General features: G+C 35.1%; 1 protein-coding gene across 1 annotated transcript in view; it reads right to left on the minus strand.

The window, feature by feature from the left end:
• Positions 1 to 23,087, minus strand: part of LOC134535751 (probable phosphorylase b kinase regulatory subunit alpha) — a 582,726-nt gene that overhangs the window by 49,582 nt on the left and 510,057 nt on the right. Inside the window, exon 22 of the mRNA XM_063374982.1 lies at positions 7,915 to 7,968. Within this exon, the coding sequence (XP_063231052.1) occupies positions 7,915 to 7,968 (54 nt within the window). The remainder of the gene's footprint in view (positions 1 to 7,914; positions 7,969 to 23,087) is intronic.

Below are 23,087 nucleotides of genomic sequence, written 5' to 3' on the forward strand. Positions count from 1 at the left end.
CTGGCGAGAGAGGCCCAGGCTACATGCAGCCTGAGGCCTGGCTGTGTCCTTGGCCCGCACAGGAACCTCTTCTAACATGCAACGCGGTGAACGAGCTGTTTTGTTCATAAAGAATCACTTCAATTTGTTAACCAGTATGGACATACCCAGTTAGAAATCAAGGGTTCCCGGTGGCAACCAGGACGGTCAGTGGTCAATAAGAAGTCAGCGTCATCCGACGCTTGGTGAACTTTGGTAATTGTGCTACCAGTAATTAGTTTCAAAACAAAACAATATTTTTCACAAAGTACATAATACACATAATTGAGAGAAAAACAATTACAGTCAAACCTCATGATTACAAACCTGAAGGGACCATATTTTAGCACTTTGTAATAACGAGGGTTTGTATTAACCAAACTATTGGGATATCATGACAAAAAAAATTGATTGAACTTTAAATGCCTATATTTAGAATTAAAAAGAAAATTATACACACCGTTGGTAGTATAAGCTGGCTTCACTACATGCATGACAATATGTAAACACTGAAGAAAACAAACACAATGCAACACTTACAGAATAAATCATAATACAAACATTTGGTTTAAAAAAAAGTATTAATTCTGGTTTGCACTATCTTTTTCTTATAGGCATTGTTTACCACATTTAACTTTGGTCATATCTACTGCTTCCGACTCCCTACACATAGTTTTGCCAACAAGATTGTTGCGATCCTTAAACCGTTTTAGCCAACCATTGCTGAACTTGAAGTCTGAAATTCTTAACCTCAATGCTAGGTAATCTGCCTTCTTCTGAATCATAGGTCCAGAAATTGGCAAGTTTGCTGCACACATTTCTTAAAACCACTGCAACAAGGTAGCTTTCATTTCTTGATGTTTTGGGCCTCGCATTCTTTTTCTTTTTGATAATCTGCACGAACTCGCAAAAGCCGATTCAATATTTTCACGATTTTTTAATATTGTCGACGACGACGATTGCAGGATGTTAAATTCTCTCACAATTTCAGTTTTCATTCTCTCTCCATTGTCTACTTCTTCGATAATTTTAACTTTAACTTGCAATGTAAGTTCGTTGCGTTTACATTTCGCAGTCATATTACAAAACCAGAGGTGCCCACCCCCCCAAACACTATGACTCACCCCCCCATCCTAATGATGTGCCCCCCCCCCCCCCCCCCCCGAAATTTTTTATGCCATTTTCTCAGTGATTTACTCAATTATTTTATAATATTATACTTTTTAGTATTATATTTTATCAGATTTTGCATTAATTAAAACTGATTTTCTAATAATAATTTTGGTCATATCAGGTAATATTTCCATCCTGAACCGACAGATGCCAAACTGCTTTTGTTGAGGAAAGTGCGGGGTTGCCAATTTGATTTACAAGATCCCTTTCAGTTATCAAAGCACCAGAAACATATTTTCACATTAGAAGCTATAATTATGTAAATAATATATACATTTTTCTCGTCTTTTAACCCCCCCCCCCCCCCCCCCTCCCTGAAATTTTAATGACGCAGTTTGCGTCGTTACCCCCCCCTTGTGGGCACCCCTGACAAAACCAACACTCAAAATTGAGGTTAAGATACACGTGCGTGAACAATGGAAATATCAGAACTATTTCCATTAGGGAAGCCTACGTTTCACAAAGGGTTGAGGACCAACCCGAACATGCCCGAAGACTTCACCTTCGGCCAACTTCGTGACTTTGTTTTTATTTTCATAACAGCACGGCCATGTTGGTGGATATAAAAAACACTTATTAATAATAATTGTGAGGTTAAGTGTTTAATTCATAGAAAGAAAGTGCATATTTAGTAATAATCTTAAGATTATTATTCACTGTTATATTACAAGTATTCGTTATGTTCAGGATCTTTCAACGCACTAAATTAAAACAGCAAGCATCATGTACCTCGGGATCAAGTGAAAAACTTGGATATGCGATACTGAACTTTAACTAACTTTCAGATTTTCGTGTAAATTAAGAGATATGTATCATCATTTAGTTCATATTTTCTCTCTACAGGTTTTAAAGTTTAGCCTAGGTTGACGTAATTTTATCGTATCACGTGTCCAAATTGATCCCTTGGTTTTGTGGTACAAGATGCTTGCTGTTTTAATTTGTTACGTCGAAAGAGTATGGACATAACAAATACTAGAACATCACAAGACAAACAAATTATCTCAGGTGTTCTGAAATAATTTCTTTTGTAACTGTTTTACATTCACATATAAATTGTAATAACACAAGTTAGTATGCCCATGTTCTTTCAATGTACCAAATCAAAACATCAAGCAAAATGTACCACAGGAACAATGTATACAAGATCATGCCTTCTGGATCAAGGGATGAATTTGAATATTTTATACGGAACTTTTACCAATTTCACTTTCGGGACAAGTATGTATCACAATATAAACATTTTACATTAACATGGCACATTTATGTCATTACCATATCTGCATTATTATGTGACTAGCATGATTATATGGGGGTTTTAGTTGGGGAGTATTCTAATGCTTGTTTTACACAAAATATGTTTGTGTATTAAACTAGCTTTCTGGTAACGTATTTTATGCTATGGCCATGCTTATTCTAGATTTAGAACATACCTACTACAGTATATATTTTACCTGTGGTATCATATTCTATACTTAAGAACAAGCCCTACCTGTACTAGTATAATAGAACACCATACTGAAGATATATTACATTTCATTATTATTTCTCAAGATATATATCTGATGTAACAGAAGCATATGAATGTCCTCCGTCCAAAAGTTTTTTTTCCAGTGTTTGTACTTTAAGAACGTACAGGTATGTGTGAATGCACAGGTATTATAATGTAAGCTTTAAACTTTGATTACTTGCTAACCTGTAGAAATTTAAAGTCTGTTTTCAGGATAAATTCAGGGCTATGACTAGTGTCAAAAAAAGTTTTTGTCAAATTTTTTTTTAGTTTGTGGAAAAGCCACAACGTAAGATTATTACCCACCTCTCTCCTAACAGCAAATAAAATGCAGAGTAATTATATTGTTTTGCGGCTTTTAAATGAATAAAGAAAAAAATTCTGAAAAACTTTTTTTCACATCCTGACATGTATCGAAATATTTCCCAAGAGAATGTTGAGGTACTTTAAGTTGTTTATCATTTTTAAAACTGCGCGAGATTTTATTAAGTTTGTTTTAATCAACAAAAGTAAGAAGAGTAAAAATTATAACTTTTTTTTTTTTTTACTTCCTGATATGTTTTTCAGTCATTACCCAAGAGAGCAATACTTGCAGCAAGAATCACATAACTCCATATGTGACAAAATCTGATTATGAGGCCCTTGTTTTTATTGAAGCAAGCTTTTTGCAAGCACAGCAGGGACTTGCACATGGCGGCGTTTGCGATATCGCAATCATGAATGTTAAAACTATAAAACTATTGGTAGACTGCTTGATGTAACACAGTGCTGTCTTACAAAATGATTCCAAAGCATTTCAGGAAGCAAAAGGTATTTTGTAATTTTTATTTTCTTGTTTGCAAAAAAATCTGATAAACTATAAAATTACAATGAACACAAAACACTACTACTTAATTACTATAACATTTTATAAAATCATAAAAATAAACCACCTACTTTTCTGGCTGCTTGTCTTAAGTTTACACAAAAAATATTTACTGTTCTGCCATTAATCTCACTTAGTGTTGCAGCATACAGTATCGCAAAATGCAGTCACTACTACAATCACCACACGTTTATATTCTATACATCTACCTGAGAAACATTAAGAGCTAAGTGCTGTTAACTATTGTTACCACTTGTATTTATAAGCAGTAGTAGTTTTTTTTTTTTTAAATTAATGTGTGTAGGTGCTAATTTTGCCATTGCATTAAATCACCAAACACTCTTTGTGATGTAGGTATACAATATTTCCAATTTTTTATGTAACTGAATGTTTGACAAATATTAAAAACAAAAAAAAAATATTGAAAGCTGTGAATACATGAAGAACAGTATACATTTAAATAAGATAGGCCTACCAAAACTATTGAGCTTATCAAATTATACATATACTTACCAAATGAAATGTGTTGACCATCTGGTGTGTATCATGTTGCCATGAATATTATTTTTCTGCTATATAGTTTCTGTTAAATACTATGTATTACTTTATTGCTCTACAGTTTCTGTTATAGACTTTGTCTCCAGATTGCCATTTATATGACTTATTCTCTACATTCTCAGTACTTGTAATTGTTTCTGTTTGTTGCAGGTATGTAAGGAAATTAGAAAATGAGCTGAAACATTAAACTCCTTAGACACTCCATAGAAAGGAAGAATTATTTTCTGTTTAATGCTGGCATGTGAAGACATTAGAACATTTTCTTGTAGATTAAATTCTTTGGACATTCAATGAAAATGAATTATTTTGTGAATTTTTGTTATAATAGTGGTTTTTTATTTCACTTAGAATTTTATTTCATTGCCAGTTAATTGATAGTAACTAAGAAAGTGAAATAAATTTTTTTTTTGGAGAAATAAAGAGTATTTTTTACAACCTTATATTTCATGATTGTCTATCTTCAAAACTTACCAAACTTGGGTGATTCATATGGAAAAAATAATGCTGTCATTTAAAGGAAAGAAAAGTGTAAAGATTTTTGCTGAACGTTCATAATAAATAATTTTACCTTTTGACATGTCAGTTATCTTTAAAACACATTGTAGTTATTAGTATGTACAAGAAAGAAAGTGCAAGATTTTATGCCTTTAAAATATTAGTGTTTAAATATTCAATGTGTCTTCGTTTTTTTCATTCCACAGCACATAAATGAATTTTTTTTATAAAGTGAACATATAAATTTAAATGCAACATGTAACCTTTTATGTGGTATCGCTTTCAAGATACATTCACCCACTGTGTTGGTACATATCAAGTAAACCAACGAATAAGTGTTGGTACATATCAAGTAAACCAACGAACAATTAGGAAAGCTACAATGATAGGATTTTTTATACAGGAACGTTACGCTTAAAATAATACAATGGAAAGAGATTACTGTGGACACAAAAAAAAATTTAATATATATATATTTTTTTCATTAAAAAAAATATTCTTTAGTGACAATCTAGGCTGCAAATGTCTCATACATTACTGAATTTCTATACTGAGCATTACCAACACAGAGCTTACACAGTAATATTTCCTCTTTACATTATACCATCAGGTGACACTACAAAGTCTCATAACATGCTATTGTTTTAAACAACCTCAGAATGTATCTTTATGGACAATTACTTTTATGGTGAGAAACATAATGTAGTAATTTGTGCATAAAATAATTGTTTATATAATTTACTTAATAGTATGAACCTCACAAATATAATGAAACCAGTTTTTAGTGAATGACCACAATATTAACTCTCAGCATTTTCACACACATGTCTTGAAATATTGTGGTAAATGTTTTATAGACTTTCTCACCTCTAAATCTTTTTTCTCTCGTTACCCACACATCCCTGGGTCATCTTTGCGGAGCCGGGCTTATCCCAACCGCCTTAGATTTAACCCTGCCACGTGACCACGCCGCAGGGTCGACAATTATGGAACTCGCTGACTCCAGAGGTAAGCGTTTTAATTTAATGTAGCCGTGCATATGTCTGCTGGCACAAACAAAGACATTAAAGCACTTGTAGATTCACGGCTCGTAGAGCCTGTTCGAGTCGTAATTCAAAAACATACGGGTATGGCCGACTCCATGCAAATCCCCAATAAGACTGCTGTTAGATGTAACGTAAGCACATAACGAAGCAATCAGAAACTTTTGTCAGAGTAAAGTATAAGGTATAACGCATAGTGTAACACCGCAATGCATAGCATGCCAATAAATGCGAGAACAAATTGACAGTGATTTCCCTTACCTAAGTTAGGCATCAGCCAACCATGCTGCCTGAGGAGTGTGATACGACTTCTCTAGTTAGTAATCCAACCACCGCCACGATCCTAGTGAACAAAGGTGGGGCCGACGACCCACCAAACAGCTGCATAAGTTAGCCTGGCACCCTCCCGGAAAGAAAATAAAATTTTAAGCTGTAAATATATAAAGATGATTTTGAATTTTCCATGAAAAAAAATTGAAACATGCTATAGATACAACACTAAATATAATTATCCTGAAACATGTTGAATTCAGTTAAGTTCTGTTACATAGTTGAACAGTGACGAGATTCTGCAAGATAGGAATAGCCTCTGTCCTTAAGTATGGGCGGTGGGCCTTCACTAATCAAAATTCCCGCGCGTCTTGTTAAAAGAAAAACAAAGTCCCGAAGTTGACCGAAGGTTAAGTCTTCGGGCATGTTCGGGTTGGTCCTCAACCCTTTGTGAAATGTAGGCTTCCCCCTTCTGGGCACCCCTGACTAAACCAACACTCAAAATTGAGGTTAAGATACACGTGCGTGAACAATGGAAATATCAGAACTATTTCCATTGAGTGTTTAAACTTCTACGTATGTACACTTCCGACGACTAATATTAATAAGGTATAGAGTTCTTTCCTTTTCATTTTCCGTTTACAACATGGCATCTTTTCTAGTTTAGTTACTAACATCGCCACTAGAGTTGAACTTTTCATCTTGTTTTTCGGCCATTTTGCGCTCTAGGATACATACATGTATCTTTGGAGAAACGTTTGTTTACATTGACGGTTATGAAGACGATTTACTTTAGACTTCGGTGGTGAAATTCGTATTAACCGTTTACTTATACACGTTAACAGCTACTTGAGGGATCAAAACAACTTCGTAATTCATATTAACCGTATTTCGTATTAAATTACATATCAATTACATGTAAACCCCATTTTGAATACCTAAAAATTCTTACTGTGCCAAGTTTATATATATATCAAACAATAATTTTTGGGTTAACAAACATTAAGTTTCCCCATAATAATGATATCCACTTTTATAACACTCGAAAAAAGGCTGATATATATTTTAAATCTCATCGAACAACATTATATGAAAAGAATCCTTATTTTTCAGCAGCAAAATTAATAAACAAACTTCCTAAAGATCTTCAATTATCTTTTAAAATAAATAAATTTCCAGTTTTCAAAGAAAGTTTAAAACAATTTCTTATTAAGAAAGCCTATTACAGTGTGGATGAATACCTAATATCTTCTCATAATTGTGATATATGTATAGATACTTATTAATTGTCTTGTCAATTTTATTACTTTATTGTGTATTTTTGTTTTATATTTATTAGCTTTTACATAATATGTCCTTTTTATACTTTGTGTGATGTTTATTATATTGTTTGTTATGATTTTTATCATTTATAATATTGTAATCAATTGACAACTCCTATTTCACCTTGTGAGTGTATAAATCAGGAAGATAATAAATAAATAAATAAAATAAATAAAAGTACTGAATAACATAGGAAATCATACTTTATTTTCCGGGACTGTGAAAGTACTTCGCATAAACGGGAATTTCGTACTTAGCGGATTCGTATTAATGAGGTTTGACTGTAAATTCACACAAAAATTAATGGAACCAAAATTTTGATAAATGCATGTGCTTAGAGATTTGTACACTAAATGATCTGGGTTAGCCTTCTGGACGGGTTGAGAATTTTTGCCTGTGCTCAGGACTGGTTGTGGTGCTGTCCTTTGCCCCACAACCTGGGAGGCAATGGGGTACCAACGACTGCCATCGTAACCTTGGGAGCATCGCGGCACTGCTGGGAGTCACCGCTCACCGTGTTCGTAATCCAGCAACACGACATAATTATATTTGATACTATTGTTGAGTATCTCCAATAAGCCCAATTGTCTGGCTAGCGAACTCTGCTAGTGACTAGCGGCCGGCAGCGTGGAACTGGACACTAGAAGAGCCGGGTGACTCACCTCCTGAGTCAGGCTCTGTGGCAGAACGCGTCCCTCTATGGCCAGCCCCTGGCACTGCCAAACACAAAAAACATGCATCACGCTATCTGCTTCGTACACGCTACTCAATACACAGGTTACTAACTAGCTGTGTACCGTACAAATCCAAGTAGAGACAGAGATAATTGTTCTTAAAAACAGCTCACGAAAACAAAGGTCGGCCTGATTTCGCACACCATGCCCAATTCAAGCAGGCACTTTTAACAAAACAAAGAGCCAAATCGAGTAAATATACTTGACCGTCCACAAGACAGCGTTAAAATAATTTTTTCTTTTAAGTTGCAATGTATCTTGATCATCTTTGATATATTGCAGTACAATTAATTTTCACGTGCGCATATCTTTTTCTCTGTCATAAAAAAGGAGAATAATAATTCTGGAGTAAAAATAAATGTATTTGGACAGCAACAGCCACACAGACACTTGGTGGCCATGAAACTTTCACCACCACATAAAACATTAACTAAACATAAAAACGAACAAAAACACACATACATATACTAAAAATGTATTGCAAAATAAAATTGAATAAAAATATTAAATTTTTTTATAAAATAGGCACAGTTATAATTAGATAATCGTCCCCCTTATGCCAGAACCACGAATGTGCAAAAATCACTTTTTTTTATATGTACACAGGTAGAAAGTATTTTTAAATATCTATGTTTTGCCATAAACACGAATGTTGTATCTCTATTACTGTAGCAATAATTGCAAGTTCTTTTTACACGAAAGTGGAATACACGTATTTGCATTTTTTGTTATGCCAAAGTAGTGAATGTGGTACATTCGTGAAATTGTCTTGAAATATTAAATTATTCTTTAGCTAAAATCACGAATGTGGCACATTCGCGATTTTGGCATTTCGAAGAAAATGCAATATGTAAACATACCCCTCATAATAAGTTTTCGGAAGAAGACGAGAACCGTATCCGAAAGCATATTTTGTGTTATCCTTGTGTTGAATCCCATTACTGCAGACAGAAGAGCACAAAAAAGCATTTAGATTCCAGTTTGAATATTTCCATAATGCACCCTGAATTCCAGGCAGAATGCAGAGATAATAAGTTATCTTCTATGTCCCTTGCTAAGTATAGAGCAATTTTTAATGAGTATAATTTGGGTTCTCCCCCCCCCCCCCCCCCCCCCCCCCCCCCCAAAGAAAGACCAATGCCGCAAATGCCTGGCTTATGATTCACTTACAGATGGAGATAAGCAAAAGGAAACAGAAGAGCATGATAGACATAAAAGAAAAGCAGAAATGGCCCGCCAAGAACGCAACACAGACAAATTAGCTGCAAAAGATGATCAACATATTTAGGCCTTTAACTTTGATTTGCAGGCTGTTTTAAATACTCCCAAAGGACCGTGTGGGCAAATATTTTACTTACGAAAGTTAGCAGTGTATAACCTTACATTTTGCAACTTGGGAAATCAAGACGGAACATGTTATTTTTGGAATGAAATTGAAGGCAAGCGAGGAGCTATTGAAATTGCAAGTTGCGTTTATGATTATATAATGAGTCAACAGAACATCGAAGAAGTTCAAATAATGTCGGATAGTTGTGGTGGACAGCAAAAGAATGTAATTTTTATATCAATGTGCATGACACCTTGTCAGACTCATCCAGGGCTCAAAACAATTGATCATAAAGTCTTCGAAATAGGACATACTGAAATGGAGTGTGATTCAATACATTCGAAGATAGAAAAGAAATCCAAGAATTTTCCTGTTTATGTTCCTGAAGGGTGGGCGCAGATAATTTGAACAAACAGGAATAATCCTCGCCCAGTTGTAGTAAGAACAATGTTGCACGACGATTTTCTTGGCTTTAAAACAGACTCAAAAAGAGTTCCGAAAATTCCCACCAGATCCATATGTTGGCTACATTATGAGAAAGAGTAACCTCAATCACTGTTCTTTAAAAATGATTTCAACTAACCTTTTCAGGCAATACAAATAAATAGGACAGCAGGACCGCTTTCAAAAACACAAGGAGTCACAAAGGCACACAACGAGACATTCTCTATCTCTGCGCCCAAGTACAAAGATCTATGTACAATGTGTGCCAAGTTCATAATTCCAAGAGAACATCATGCATATTACCGACCATAGAAAACTAGTGAAGGTGTACGTGATGCACTTCCAGAACCAGACAATGATGAGCCAGATGAAGAGTTGATGTGATTTACTACCGGCACTAAATGTCGTGTTTTTTTTCATTTTCAGTTTGTATTGTTAAGTAGTATTGAAATTTATATTTCATAATATTCTAAAACTCTATGGTTTTTCGTTTTCAGATTGTATTGTTAAGTTGTACTGATGTGATTTTTTTAGAGTGCTTTGAGGAATATTGATAGAATTTATACCTGAACCCATTGTTTTCCATTCTGAATTTATTTTATTCCAAGTGTTTTCATACTGTGTGCTGAATAAACACTTTTAAAGTGCTGATAATGATAACCAACCAATAAAGTTGTTGAATATATTTATGTTTAAAATTAAAATTTTGTCTTTTAATTGGATTTTATATGCCAAAAGCACGAATGTGTCATACTTAATTTTTAAAAATTTTAAATGTCAGGGTAGAATACATTATTAACATTCAACGAAATACTTATTATATTTGTTTAGTTTTTCACTGTATCACGTGAATAAACACATTACATCAGATTTATATTTCCTAATTTTAAAGTGGGTTTAAAGTTTCAAATCTAAATATCTCAAAACTTGTAAAATGCACATTCGTGGTTCTGGCATATGGGGGACGATTTATTTAAAAATATATTTTGAAATTTTTTTACACACTACAGTTCAGAAAGCTGTAGGCTATCCTTCCTTAAAAACTCGCAACAGTCGGAAATTATTTGTAGGCTGACACTTTAGATGCTGCTTGTAAATTTCTTCCTTGAAGCTAATAGCTTCACTCACGAATTTTATGCCTCGGTCCGAAAATATTGTTTTGTCAATACTTCGTACAAATATGGTAAAATAACAATTTTTCATATCTTGATGTGTTTGGCTAGCTTTTTAACATTAAAGTAACTCAATTTTCATTTTGTACTTTTAATGCAGCTATGACAATCACAACTTTGGTGTTAAAAGTTATTTAAAAACACAAATGACTGCAATTATCCTACATAAATTTTTTTGTTAATGAGATGTGAACCAAATGAAAGCTGAAACATTGTCCAACAAAAAGTTTTTTTGTGTGTACAAAATCTTTTCACAAAAATGATGCTTTTGAGACTGGGCTTCTTGCGAGAAGACTTTAGTTCCAGATTTATTTATTTATTTATACTTTAACCGGTCAATATTTTTGCACTTGTTATTGAGTTTTGCCTTGATTAATATTAAATATTTAAGCGTTTATTTAAAATATAATGTAATACTTAATTTGCTGTTTGTGTGTTTCTCAATGTCTCAATTTGTCAGTAAGTTATAAATCCCATCACAGATGGTAGATGGTATTGGAAATATACTGGATATCCATGCGTGAATGTTGTCTTGCATGACGGTCGGGAGACACAAGATTTTGGGGGCGGGGGGGTCGTGTGAGATTAGAAACCTGAGTTTCTACAATGGGTTCTGTGCACTTCATTCCAAGACACACCCCGCACTCTTGTAGAATCTCTTGGATCAACGGGCGGGGTGATTGGGCACACTGGCCTGAAGTGTAGCTTAAGGTGTATTTGTTGTGAATTACTCAGTTTTAATAAGGTACTGCGTGTGCGGTGGAGAGAACCCCCCACAGTCAGACCGTGATGTGGTGTTGTGCTGTCTGCGTTGTTATAGGCTTGTAAGTGTCCTAACTGAACTCTAGTGTGGTGTGTTGTGTAAAGCTCCAATGAAACCCTTTAAGCATATGCGTGGGTGAAGACCTTTACGGCCATTCTCTGCCTGCAACAATGGGGACTGCCCCTTTCACCCCCTCTTCAACTAACGAACCAGATGGAAGATGAAGTAGGTACTATGTAGTTCGCTTCTTTCCTTCACATCTGAACTTGTTATTGTCAGTCAAATAAGCATAATAAACTAATGGTCCCTAAACACAAGAGTGTTGCTTACATGTAAGACTACAATTTTGTTAGCTGGACACGTAAAGTTAAAAAAATCATATGAGTTATATTTATTTTCTCTTCTTTTGATACAATACACTAAATCATTTTTATATCAATAGTTATAACCAATAACTAAATTTTGGTTACACATCTTATGTAACAAAAAATAAGTTTACAGCACAGTAGATACAAAATTAATTATATCTATGTATACAATAATTTGAAGTAACCGGTATTGCCCGGGCTTTACACAGCTTAAATTGTTTTTTTATAGTAGTTAGAAAACAAAAATGTAATGTTTTTATTTCAGAAACATTAACAAATGGAGGGAGTAGTTTTTCTAATAGTAAACAATGGCAGTATTTTTGTCCTTTATTGAATATTAAGTGTGCAAAATTTCATAAGAACCAAAATTATTTTTTAAGAGGTGGGAATGTAGGATGGTTATTTATTTGACGTCTTTTGTAGACTGGGATCTACTTTACCTTTATTTTAATTTTAATTTTATTTTAAATAAAAGCTAACAGTAATTTTGGGAAGTGTGCAAAATTTCATCAATAGTTACCATAATAAGGCTGTAAGTGGTGGTTGAGAGGAAGGGGGTGACAGTCCTTGGCTTGGAAAGTCCATGTGCAATACATTATCAAACAAGGAAGACTAAAATGTTACATTTGTATAACAAAAAGTGTGTGCACTTACGTACGTGGGCTAAAAGTTATACATCTTTTTGATTTAAGACACTGAACTATTTTGAAATTTATTGTAACAAAAATTATTTAAACAAATACTCAGTATTTAATATTAAAACAAATATGCAGAAAGATTATGATAATTTAATATTTTCAATTATTTATGAAATAAAAATGTAATAATGAATAATGCAAACAAATTATTTATTCCGGAACATAACCTCACTTATATTAATCAATTGAAATCACCATGGACATTACTAACTCGTGAAGTTTCGAATTCAGCATACAGAATTTAAATCTACATTAAAAACTGATTTAATATAACATTTACTACTTGAAAAAGAATTGAAATAAAGAAATTATTAACTTTTTATATAAACACTTATTTTACAACAACAGTTGAAAATATCACATATTTACGGCACAGATTAAATTCTGCTCGTTGATAGTATGACACATAGAGAACAAAATTATTTAGTTGAGAATAACACATTTTATGGACCAAAAAAAATTGATAATTTAGCTGCAAATGTACTTATATAAATTACTTATATGAAGGTACTCCTATATCCTTCATAGCTTAAAGTAAAATTTGTATAAACCAGTAATTAAAAAAAAAAAAAGGCAAACATATTTTCCACTGTGAGTTTTGAATTATGGTCCTTCAGCTTATTAACCGCTACTATAACTACTGTGCTGCAAAGCCTGACAAAAGAAGGTAAGGATAATATATATACACACATATATATATACACATATATAACTGCTCCTTGTGAGGAGATTCAAACAGGGTGCTCATGCTTATGGTCTGTCCGATCCAACGGCCATAGCCAGGTAATAAAAATAGAGCAACTATTTACCGTCAACAGCAATGAATAAAAAAAGTACGTTCTTGTACAAGCACGGCCAGTCAAGGTAACCAATACTTAAGGCTATCATAAAAATGAGAATATTAATCCTGGGGGTGTCGCGTCACGGTTCGGATATGTTGCAGCAGTCATGCTTCAAACAGCTGATTAATTCCAAAGCAATTAAGCAGACACAGGACAACCAAAATCAAATTTTCTAAAAGTGGCGGCCGAAACAGGAATTTAGAATATAGAACATAGAACCTTAACCTCAGGATAATTTAAGCTACATAAATCACAAGAGCATGGCCATTTCACACTAATTTAAAGTTACCACTGCTTGAGCATACATACCAAAATCATGTCACGACACCTACTGACCAGAAAGAACTATAACGGGAACAGAAAGAACTAGAACGGGAACAGAAGGAACGAGAGGAAAAACTGGAATGGGAACGGATAGAACGGGAAAATGATGATAGATTAGACGGACTAGTTCCATTCCTTCACACCACATTAGGCAAGATATCCGAAGAAACGACAGAAATTATAAACAATCTGACGGAAACTCAACAGGAAATGGAACGGAAATTTTCCAGTATGCGAACACGTATCGAAACATTAGAATTATTCGGTAAAACAACGAATGATAAGGTTTGCAGAGTGCATGAAAATTTAGCAGGAAGGTTGGATATAGTAGAATCTAGGGTAGGAGAGATGGAAAAGGAAACCAGACCAACTACAAACTTTCCTCCTACCATAACCACCAACTCAACTAGTGTGTGTCATCCAGATAGGAAAAATGCCCATATAAACAATTCATTAATAAACGATAGAGAACAAAACCACACAAGCCATAATGCGATACCTATGTCTACTGATCCGGTACTAACATTACACCACCCGGCTAGGAAATGGCTAGATGATGTGCCGACTTACGCAGGAAAAAGAACAGAAAATCCAAAACGTTTTCTTAAATAATTTGAAGAATATTGCAAAACATTCAATCTTTCAAATACGGAGAAACTTAAATGCGTTAGCCACTGTTTGAAGAACACTGCCTATTTTTGGTGGGAATTATTGCAAGACTCCGTACACGAGTACGATTCGTTTCAAAGATTGTTTTTTCAACAATTTTGGAGTACCCGAATCCAGAGTAATTTAAGGATACAAATAAATTCCGAAAAATTTGAAAATCGCAAATTCCAGAACCTAGAATCACATATCAGTGAGATGTATGATCGAATTCGCTATTTAGACTGCAGAATGGAGGACGAGGAGTTCATTGCAATGATTATATCACAACTGCCTACTAATTATCAACTTCAAATCACAGGTCGACACTATAATAACATAGTGGATTTTAAGGAACAACTCTTGACCTACGACTGACTAGTGAAACTCGATAGAACGGCCACACACAAAGAAAGTCAAGAACGTAAGAACACGAACCCGTCCGCGCCACTGTACAACAACTGGCGTAACCGAAACGGTGAACATGGTAATGTCCTAAAATCAACGCTAGTTCATACGTTAAATGTAGACAGTTGTTAACAAAACTGGTATCACCACGGCTACAGAGGTCGCCGATATAATAGTATTCACACAAACTACCAGAATTACCGGCGTAAAAATTAAAAACGACAGGACCGCCGAGAAGACGAACCGCGATTTGGGGATAAATGTCAGGAAGGGGCAGCTGTAGCTCGAGAGTATACGCGCAAGAATCAAATCACGAAAGAACAGCCGACAGCCAACACCAACAGTTCCGAAAGTCAGTATCCTGTCGACGCACGAACTTTCGTACCATCAGGAAAAGGGAAGAGTTTCACTATTGCAAGTCACGAGGCACGACAAGGAGTAAACAATGCATATTTTATCGCACCCAGCCACGAAAACGGCAACACAAAATGGTCGCTCGTGCAGGCAAACGGAGTAACAGAGGAAAGCCAAGGAGGAAATAATACTTTCGTGATTCCGCAAAGTACAGATAATGGAGTTGCAAGTTCGGTTCCTAAACAATTTAAAGGATTAAGAAATAATACGGTAAACTAATCGGGGATGGCGGAACATCACTCCCTAATGATAATGTTGCCGGGGCTAAAATTAAAAACACTTATGCACACAATTACAGCCAAGACACATTAATACCCATACATGTAAACACGATAATGATCAAGGAGAATGAGCGTGAGTTTTTACTAAATGAGCCAAAGGAAACTAAAATCCAGTCTAAACAAGCTCTATGTCCGGAAATTCTATTAACATTAAACGGAGTAAAAGTTCCAGTTTTGTTGGATAGCGGAGCTGAAATATCCTGCATAAGTGAGGATTGCGTAGAAATGATAGAGAGCACAGGTGTGACATTACCGCGAATGCCAGTACCAAGCTTGAAGATTCTGGGAGTCACGTGAAGGCCTAGCCCCATTATTAACCAACAGACCTTGTTAGAAGTAGAAGGATTAGGTAAAAACAAGTACGCAAATGTTTTGATTGTAAAGGGATTAGCAAAACCAGTTATTTTAAGTGTTGATTTCCTAAGCAGCTATAATGTAGTTTTAGACTTCGCTGGATGGATGATAACCGCCATGGATGATGCGGAAAATCCTAAAACTGCGGAACATTGGGAAGTTTCCGAAAAGTGTGTTTCATTAATTCACAAGGAGGAAACCTACTTAAAAATATGTACGAATAATGTAATAGATTTGGTGGCAACAGAATCAGATTTAATTAATGCTGTGAATGGTGTTACGAAGGTTGATGATTCTGGGAGGAATAACTTCTTCAGGTGTTAAAAAACTATCAGAATTTGTTCTCAGAAAAACCTGTTTTAAACAAACTATATCAGGCTAGCATTGAAGTTAAACCCAGTGATCCTTTCCATAAAAAGTCTTATCCGATTCAGGCAAAATTTTTGAACGAGGCAGAGGAATATTTGTAGTTAATGTTGGACTGGAATGTAGTAAAACGAGCACCTAGTCCTTTCACTAACGCCATTCTTTGTGTGAGAAAGAAGGATGGAACCGTGCGTTTATGTCTGGATGCTAGAGAGATAAATAAAATCACCGTTCGAGACAGGGAAAGTCCTAGATCCACGAATGACATTCTTTGCTCGTACCATGGTGTTAAATTTTTAACCACCCTGGATTTGTCAGCAGGTTACTGGCAAATACCGTTAGAAGAAAGCTCCAGGAAATACACTTCGTTTCTATTTAAGAACTACCAATTTGTATTCCAGGTCATGCCTTACGGCTTGTGTAATGCCGTGGCGGAATTTACTCGTTGCCTAGATAAAACACAAGGACCAGAGTGCAAGGGATTCGCACGTGCATATGTAGACAACATTTTAATTACATCATCCACTTACAAAGAACATCTCGAACACATCAGTATTGTGCTGACTAAATTACGTGACGCAGGCATGACAGTGAAGCTAAAAAAAACTGTGTTTTGCCGACAAGAACTTCCATTTCTAGGTCATATTTTGACTCCAACAGGGATTCACACCGCACCTGAAAAACTACATAGTATCACCAACTTTCCTACACCGAAGAACATAAAACAATTGCGAAAATTTCTGGGAGTCATAGGCTTCTATCGCAATTATAGCGACCAGGTAGCCAAAATTGCTGTGCCGTTCTTCAACTTGCTAAAAAAGGACAAGATATGGAAATGGGACGAAGAGGAGAAAGCAGCGTTTGAAGGCCTCAAAAGGATATTTTTCGAAGAACGAGTTATGTATCACCCCATGTTTGGTAAAGGATTTTTGTTGTATACTGATGCCTCCGAGTATGCGTTAGGCAAAAAAACTGGCTCATACAGACGATAACGGAGTAGAGCGTACAGTTGCGATGGCAAGCAGGACGTTAAACACACCAGAGTCAAATTATACAGTCACCGAGAAAGAGACACTAGCTATAATATGGGCATTACAGAAGTTTAGAGACCTTCTTCTGGGAGAACAAATCAGACTACTAACCGACCATCAAGCTCTGATGTGTTTGAAAACAGGTAACATTTTTGGGAGTAGGATAACTCGATGGTGCTTGCTTATGCAAGAATTTGACCTTGAAATATGCCATATTAAAGGCAAAGAAAATATAGTCGCTGATTTCCTTAGCCGAGTACCCGATGTTTTATCCGATGAGGTTCCACCGAAGAAGAATTCAAAAGAGTTTTTGGTAGCAAATTTAGTAACCCAACAGATTAAAAAAAATGTAACTATCAGAAATGTTTTAGAAAATTTAGCTCAGTTACAACACAAAGATGAATTTTGTAAAACTGTAATAGCTAAATTAGAGAACTCAGAAATCACACACAAACTCCATGATAAATACTGTGTTTCCAACAAGGGAGTATTATTCTGTCAAACTAAATTAAAATCCAGGTTTGAAGAACAGTGGAAACCTGTGATTCCGAAAGGAAACATAAATACTGGGAGACTCATTTGAACTGTGGTCATATTGGTTCAAAGAAATTGACTCAGTCTTTAAGTAGACAGTTGTATTCTTCGAACCTGCACAAGGCAGTAGTAGTAATCACAAAATCGTGCGACTTATGTCAAAAGGCGAAACATGCACAACAGAACCTTGAGGGAGAATTACAGCCTATCATTCCTGAGAGACCTCTAAAATTGTTATCCGTGGATGTATTGGGACCCTTGCCTAGATCGACGGCAGGTGTAAAGTATGTTATTGTAATGGTAGATCTGTTTACCAAATACACCAAGTTGTACCCAATAGTCCGTGCCACTAGCAAAATAGTGTTCCAAAAGGTCAAGCAATTTGTAGCAGAAGTAGGTCACCCGGAAGTAATTATTTCTGATCATGCCACACAATTTATAAGTCAATTTTGGCAAGAAGGGCTAAAGTAATTGCGGATCATACCCACCATGTTCTCAGTGAGACACCCTCAAAGTAACCCTGTTGAAAGGCAAATGCGTACGTTGGGAAACATGCTACGAACATTTTGCCACGACGCACAACAGAGTTGGATGTGTAAGTTACCTTTTATAGAGTGTGTTCTGAATAACACGATACACAGTTCCACCAGTGTCACTCCGTATGTAGCTCTCACGGGAAAACAGTTTTTGCTCATTCCACCAGCTATGCTACTGAAACCTCAAGACGAAGATCCTGAACAGGAGAAAAATGAACTGGAAGAAATAAGGAAGGAAACCGAAGCTTTAGTCGCAGCTAAATTGAGGTCCTCTCCAGAACTTCGCAAGAGATATCAGAAGGTTGCATATAAAATGAATTTCGTTTGCGGAGAATTGGTACTCAAGAGGACCAACCCTGTTAGCCAATTTTGGAAATACATCACAAGAAAAATTTTCCTACTATTCGACGGACCATATATGATTACTGATATAATACGTAATAATTGCTATGAACTGACAGATATTGAAACTAAACAAATAGTGGGAAATTATAACATCACACAGCTCAGGAAATATTACACTCCTGTAGACACCTAAATGACAGGTATAGCTACATATGTTACGCATGAAAACATATATCTGGTGACAATGCACTTGCACATGTAAATAAGTATTTATTGAATTAGCATCATGTTTGTTATATGTTTGTTTGTATTAATATTCATTTGAATTTAGTGTAATGTTGTTGTCAATGTTCGGTAAGCTAAAAGACTATTGTCGACGTAAGAGATGTCTACGAACATTTAAATTGACTAATCTTGTAATTAGTATATAGTTTGAGAAATAACCTTAAAGTCCTATAGCAATGTATAGTCCATTATAAACATTTCTGGAGGGGGCAATTCTGTAGAGGTACTTAGTGAAGCACTCATAGAAGTATAACATTTCTTTTTAAATGACTTTATTTTATTCTCTGTGTAATTTTATCTTTGTCTTATATTGAAAATTATTTCCAATTTTTGTTCTCTATGAATATTTCACTCTAGCTTAGATGTTAATTTAATTGCTTTCTATAAGTATGTTTCTTGATTAAAATATTTATTAATGCTTTATTTGATATTGTCCCATGAAATTCGGTGTTACTATATTTATATATTGTTTCTGAGAGATAACACTTAAGAGATTATTATTTATTGGAGGTTAGGACACAATTAATATTCAGTTTAAACTTAATTTGCAATTTCAAGCGATATATCGATGAGCTCGGAACAAGGAAACTTAAAATGTTTATTTTTTTTAAGTTTGGAAGCTTAATTTGGATTGTTCGTTCGACAGCCAAGGGATTTAGATACATCGTTAATAAGTTCCATGTAATTTGAGATTATAGAATCAAAGAATCAACATGTAAAGTTTTAGTAGCAATTAATGAATGACGTAAACCAGGAATAATATTGATATATTTAAAGAAAACCGGTACTACTAAGTATTAGAAGAGGTAGTGACCAATTATGGAGCATGACATCAAGACCGTCGATTGGTACAGGCAACGTTAATTAGCTTGATACCAGAGAATCAAATATGTCAGTGAAGCAAGAAAGAAGAGATGCCGACCCACGCCGCGAGGGAAGGATGTCGATCTACTAGAGGAGACATTGCGGACGACGGGATCCGAGGCAGCATCCACTACGACGACTCCAATTTTACCGACGTCAGGTTCAGAGGGAGAGGACTGGAGGAGTAACCTAACATTCGACTTTGGCAGCTGCAGAGCCATCAGCACAGGAAGGAAGGCCACGGAGTTTGAAAGGTTTTCCAGAGCTGTCCAAATCGTGTAGCAGTTCGACGAGGTTTGTTTCCCCACCCAAAAGTATCCCAAACTGCGTAAAGTTCGTGTTAACCCTTGATACTGAACAGTCACAAGATTTATAATTGTTATATTACTTTGACCCACAAATAATTAGAGTCAAATTTGTTCAAAAGAAACTATGGTGAATTAAGTGTTATCTCACATATTTGAAATGTCATAAGTTCAATCTAATAATTCTATTCATAAATATAATAATATAAATGGACACTCTCCAATTGTAAACTGAGTTTGTATGCTACTATCAGTTCTAAGACCAAAGGTTCCTATAACTCTTGCTCTTTGACGGAGTACTGAAAGTTTAAAGTTTTTTTTTTGTTATTGAAAGGAAATGATGCATTTCAAGAGCAATTTATGTTATAGTTGGTATATTACCAAATAATTAAAGGAAGTTATAATCATCGTTGGTTTGAAATCTAACATAAACAAACTACCAAACTTAAATACTACGATTATCATCAATAAAAAAATGATGAGCTATATTGATCTCAAATATTTAGAATGATAATCACAAGTCATGTTTTCATTATTTTTGTATGCAGTGTAAATGGGCATGTCTGTGTAAATGTGTATTGTCACCAGCGTCACAATTAATTACGTTGGTAGTAAAAATTCAAATTCACAATTAATAATCCGTTTAAACTATATTTGCGATTTCGAGCGATATCGATGAGCTCGGAACAAGGAAACAAAATGTTTTTTTTTTTTTTTGTCTATGGTGTCTGAGTGGCAAAGAATTTAGGCTACTATAGTTCCTATCTGGCCTCACGTTGGGCGCCAAAATCTGTCCGTCACTGAGATGGACAGATTTATGGATCTAGCCCCTTTGTTAGTCACCAGTTCAACAGGCGCAGACCTACAAAGTAACTACAATTATTACCTGCAGTTGATACACCGAATCTATGGAATCATAGTTGGTTTGAAATCTAACATAAACAAACTTCCAAACTTAAATACTACGAATATCATCAATAAAAAAATGATGAGCTATATTGATCTGGAATATTTGTGAATGATAATCACGTGTCATGTTTTCATTATTTTCGTATGCAGTATAAATGAGCATGTCTGTGTAAATATGTATTGTCACCAGCGTCCGTCACCGAGATAAACAGACAGATTTATGGATCTAGCCCCTTTGTTAGTCACCAGTTCAATAGGCGCAGACTTACAAAGTAACTACAATTATTACCTGCAGTTGATACACAGAATCTATGGACACCAATATCTAGAGATGAAGATATCTAAGTATACATGTACTTTAGTTAATTTCACTCTTTTAAGGGCTGAATCCACGAATAAGATCTTTTTGCAAAACAATATCTTATCTTTAATGTTATTCATTAATTAGTCAAGAATAGTAGTGCAAAACATCTGTAAGCTGTGAAGTGGTCATGAACATCAGTGTAACAGAGATACTGAAAATGAAAGGTGTATTGAAAATTTGAATTTTTACTAACAACGTAATTAATTGTGACACTGGTGACAATACACATTTACACAGACATGCCCATTTACACTGTATACGAAAATAATGAAAACATGACACGTGATTAACATTCACAAATATTCCAGATCAATATAGCTCATAATTTTTTGATTGATGATATTCGTAGTATTTAAGTTTGGTAGTTTTTTTTATGTTAGATTTCTAACCAACGATGATTATAATACTCAGTCGAAGAGTAAGAGTTATAGGAACCTCTGGTCTTAGAACTGATAGTAGCATTCAAACTCAGTTTACAATTGGAGAGTGTCCATTTATATTATTACATTTATGAATAGAATCATTGGATTGAACTTATGACATTTCAAATATGTGAGATAACACTTAATTCACCATAGTTTCTTTTGAACAAATTTGACTCTAATTATTTGTGGGTCAAAGTAATATAACAACTATAAATCTTGTGACAGTTCAGTATCAAGGGTTAACACGAACTTTACGCAGTTTGGGATACTTTTGGGTGGGGAAACAAACCTCGTCGAACTGCTACACGATTTGGACAGCTCTGGAAAACCTTTCAAACTCCGTGGCCTTCCTTCCTGTGCTGATGGCTCTGCAGCTGCCAAAGTCGAATGTTAGGTTACTCCTCCAGTCCTCTCCCTCTGAACCTGACGTCGGTAAAATTGGAGTCGTCGTAGTGGATGCTGCCTCGGACCCCGTCGTCCGCAATGTCTCCTCTAGTAGATCGACATCCTTCCTTCACGGCGTGGGTCGGCATCTCTTCTTTCTTGCTTCACTGACATATTTGATTCTCTGGTATCAAGCTAATTAACGTTGCCTGTACCAATCGACGGTCTTGATGTCATGCTCCATAATTGGTCACTACCTCTTCTAATACTTAGTAGTACTGGTTTTCTTTAAATATATCAATATTATTCCTGGTTTTCGTCGTTCATTAATTGCTACTAAAACTTTACATGTTGATTCTTCGATTCTATAATCTCAAATTACATGGAACTTATTAACGATGTATCTTAATCCCTGGGCCGTCGAACGAACAATCCAAAATTAAGCTACAAAAAAAAAAAAAAAAAAAAAAAAAAAAAACCCCTTGTTCCCAGCTCATCGATATATCGCTCGAAATCGCAAATCAAGTTTAAACGGAATATTAATCGTGTCCTAGCCTCCAATAAATAATAATCTCGTAAGTGTTATCTCTCAGGAACAATACATAAATATAGTAACACCGAATTTCAAGGGACAATATCAAATAAAGCATTAGTAAATATTTTAATCAAGAAACATACTTATAGAAAGTAATAAAATAACGTCTAAGCTAGAG

Source organism: Bacillus rossius, chromosome 10 (genome assembly GCF_032445375.1).
Source record: "Bacillus rossius redtenbacheri isolate Brsri chromosome 10, Brsri_v3, whole genome shotgun sequence".
In the NCBI taxonomy this organism is placed as follows: domain Eukaryota; kingdom Metazoa; phylum Arthropoda; class Insecta; order Phasmatodea; family Bacillidae; genus Bacillus; species Bacillus rossius.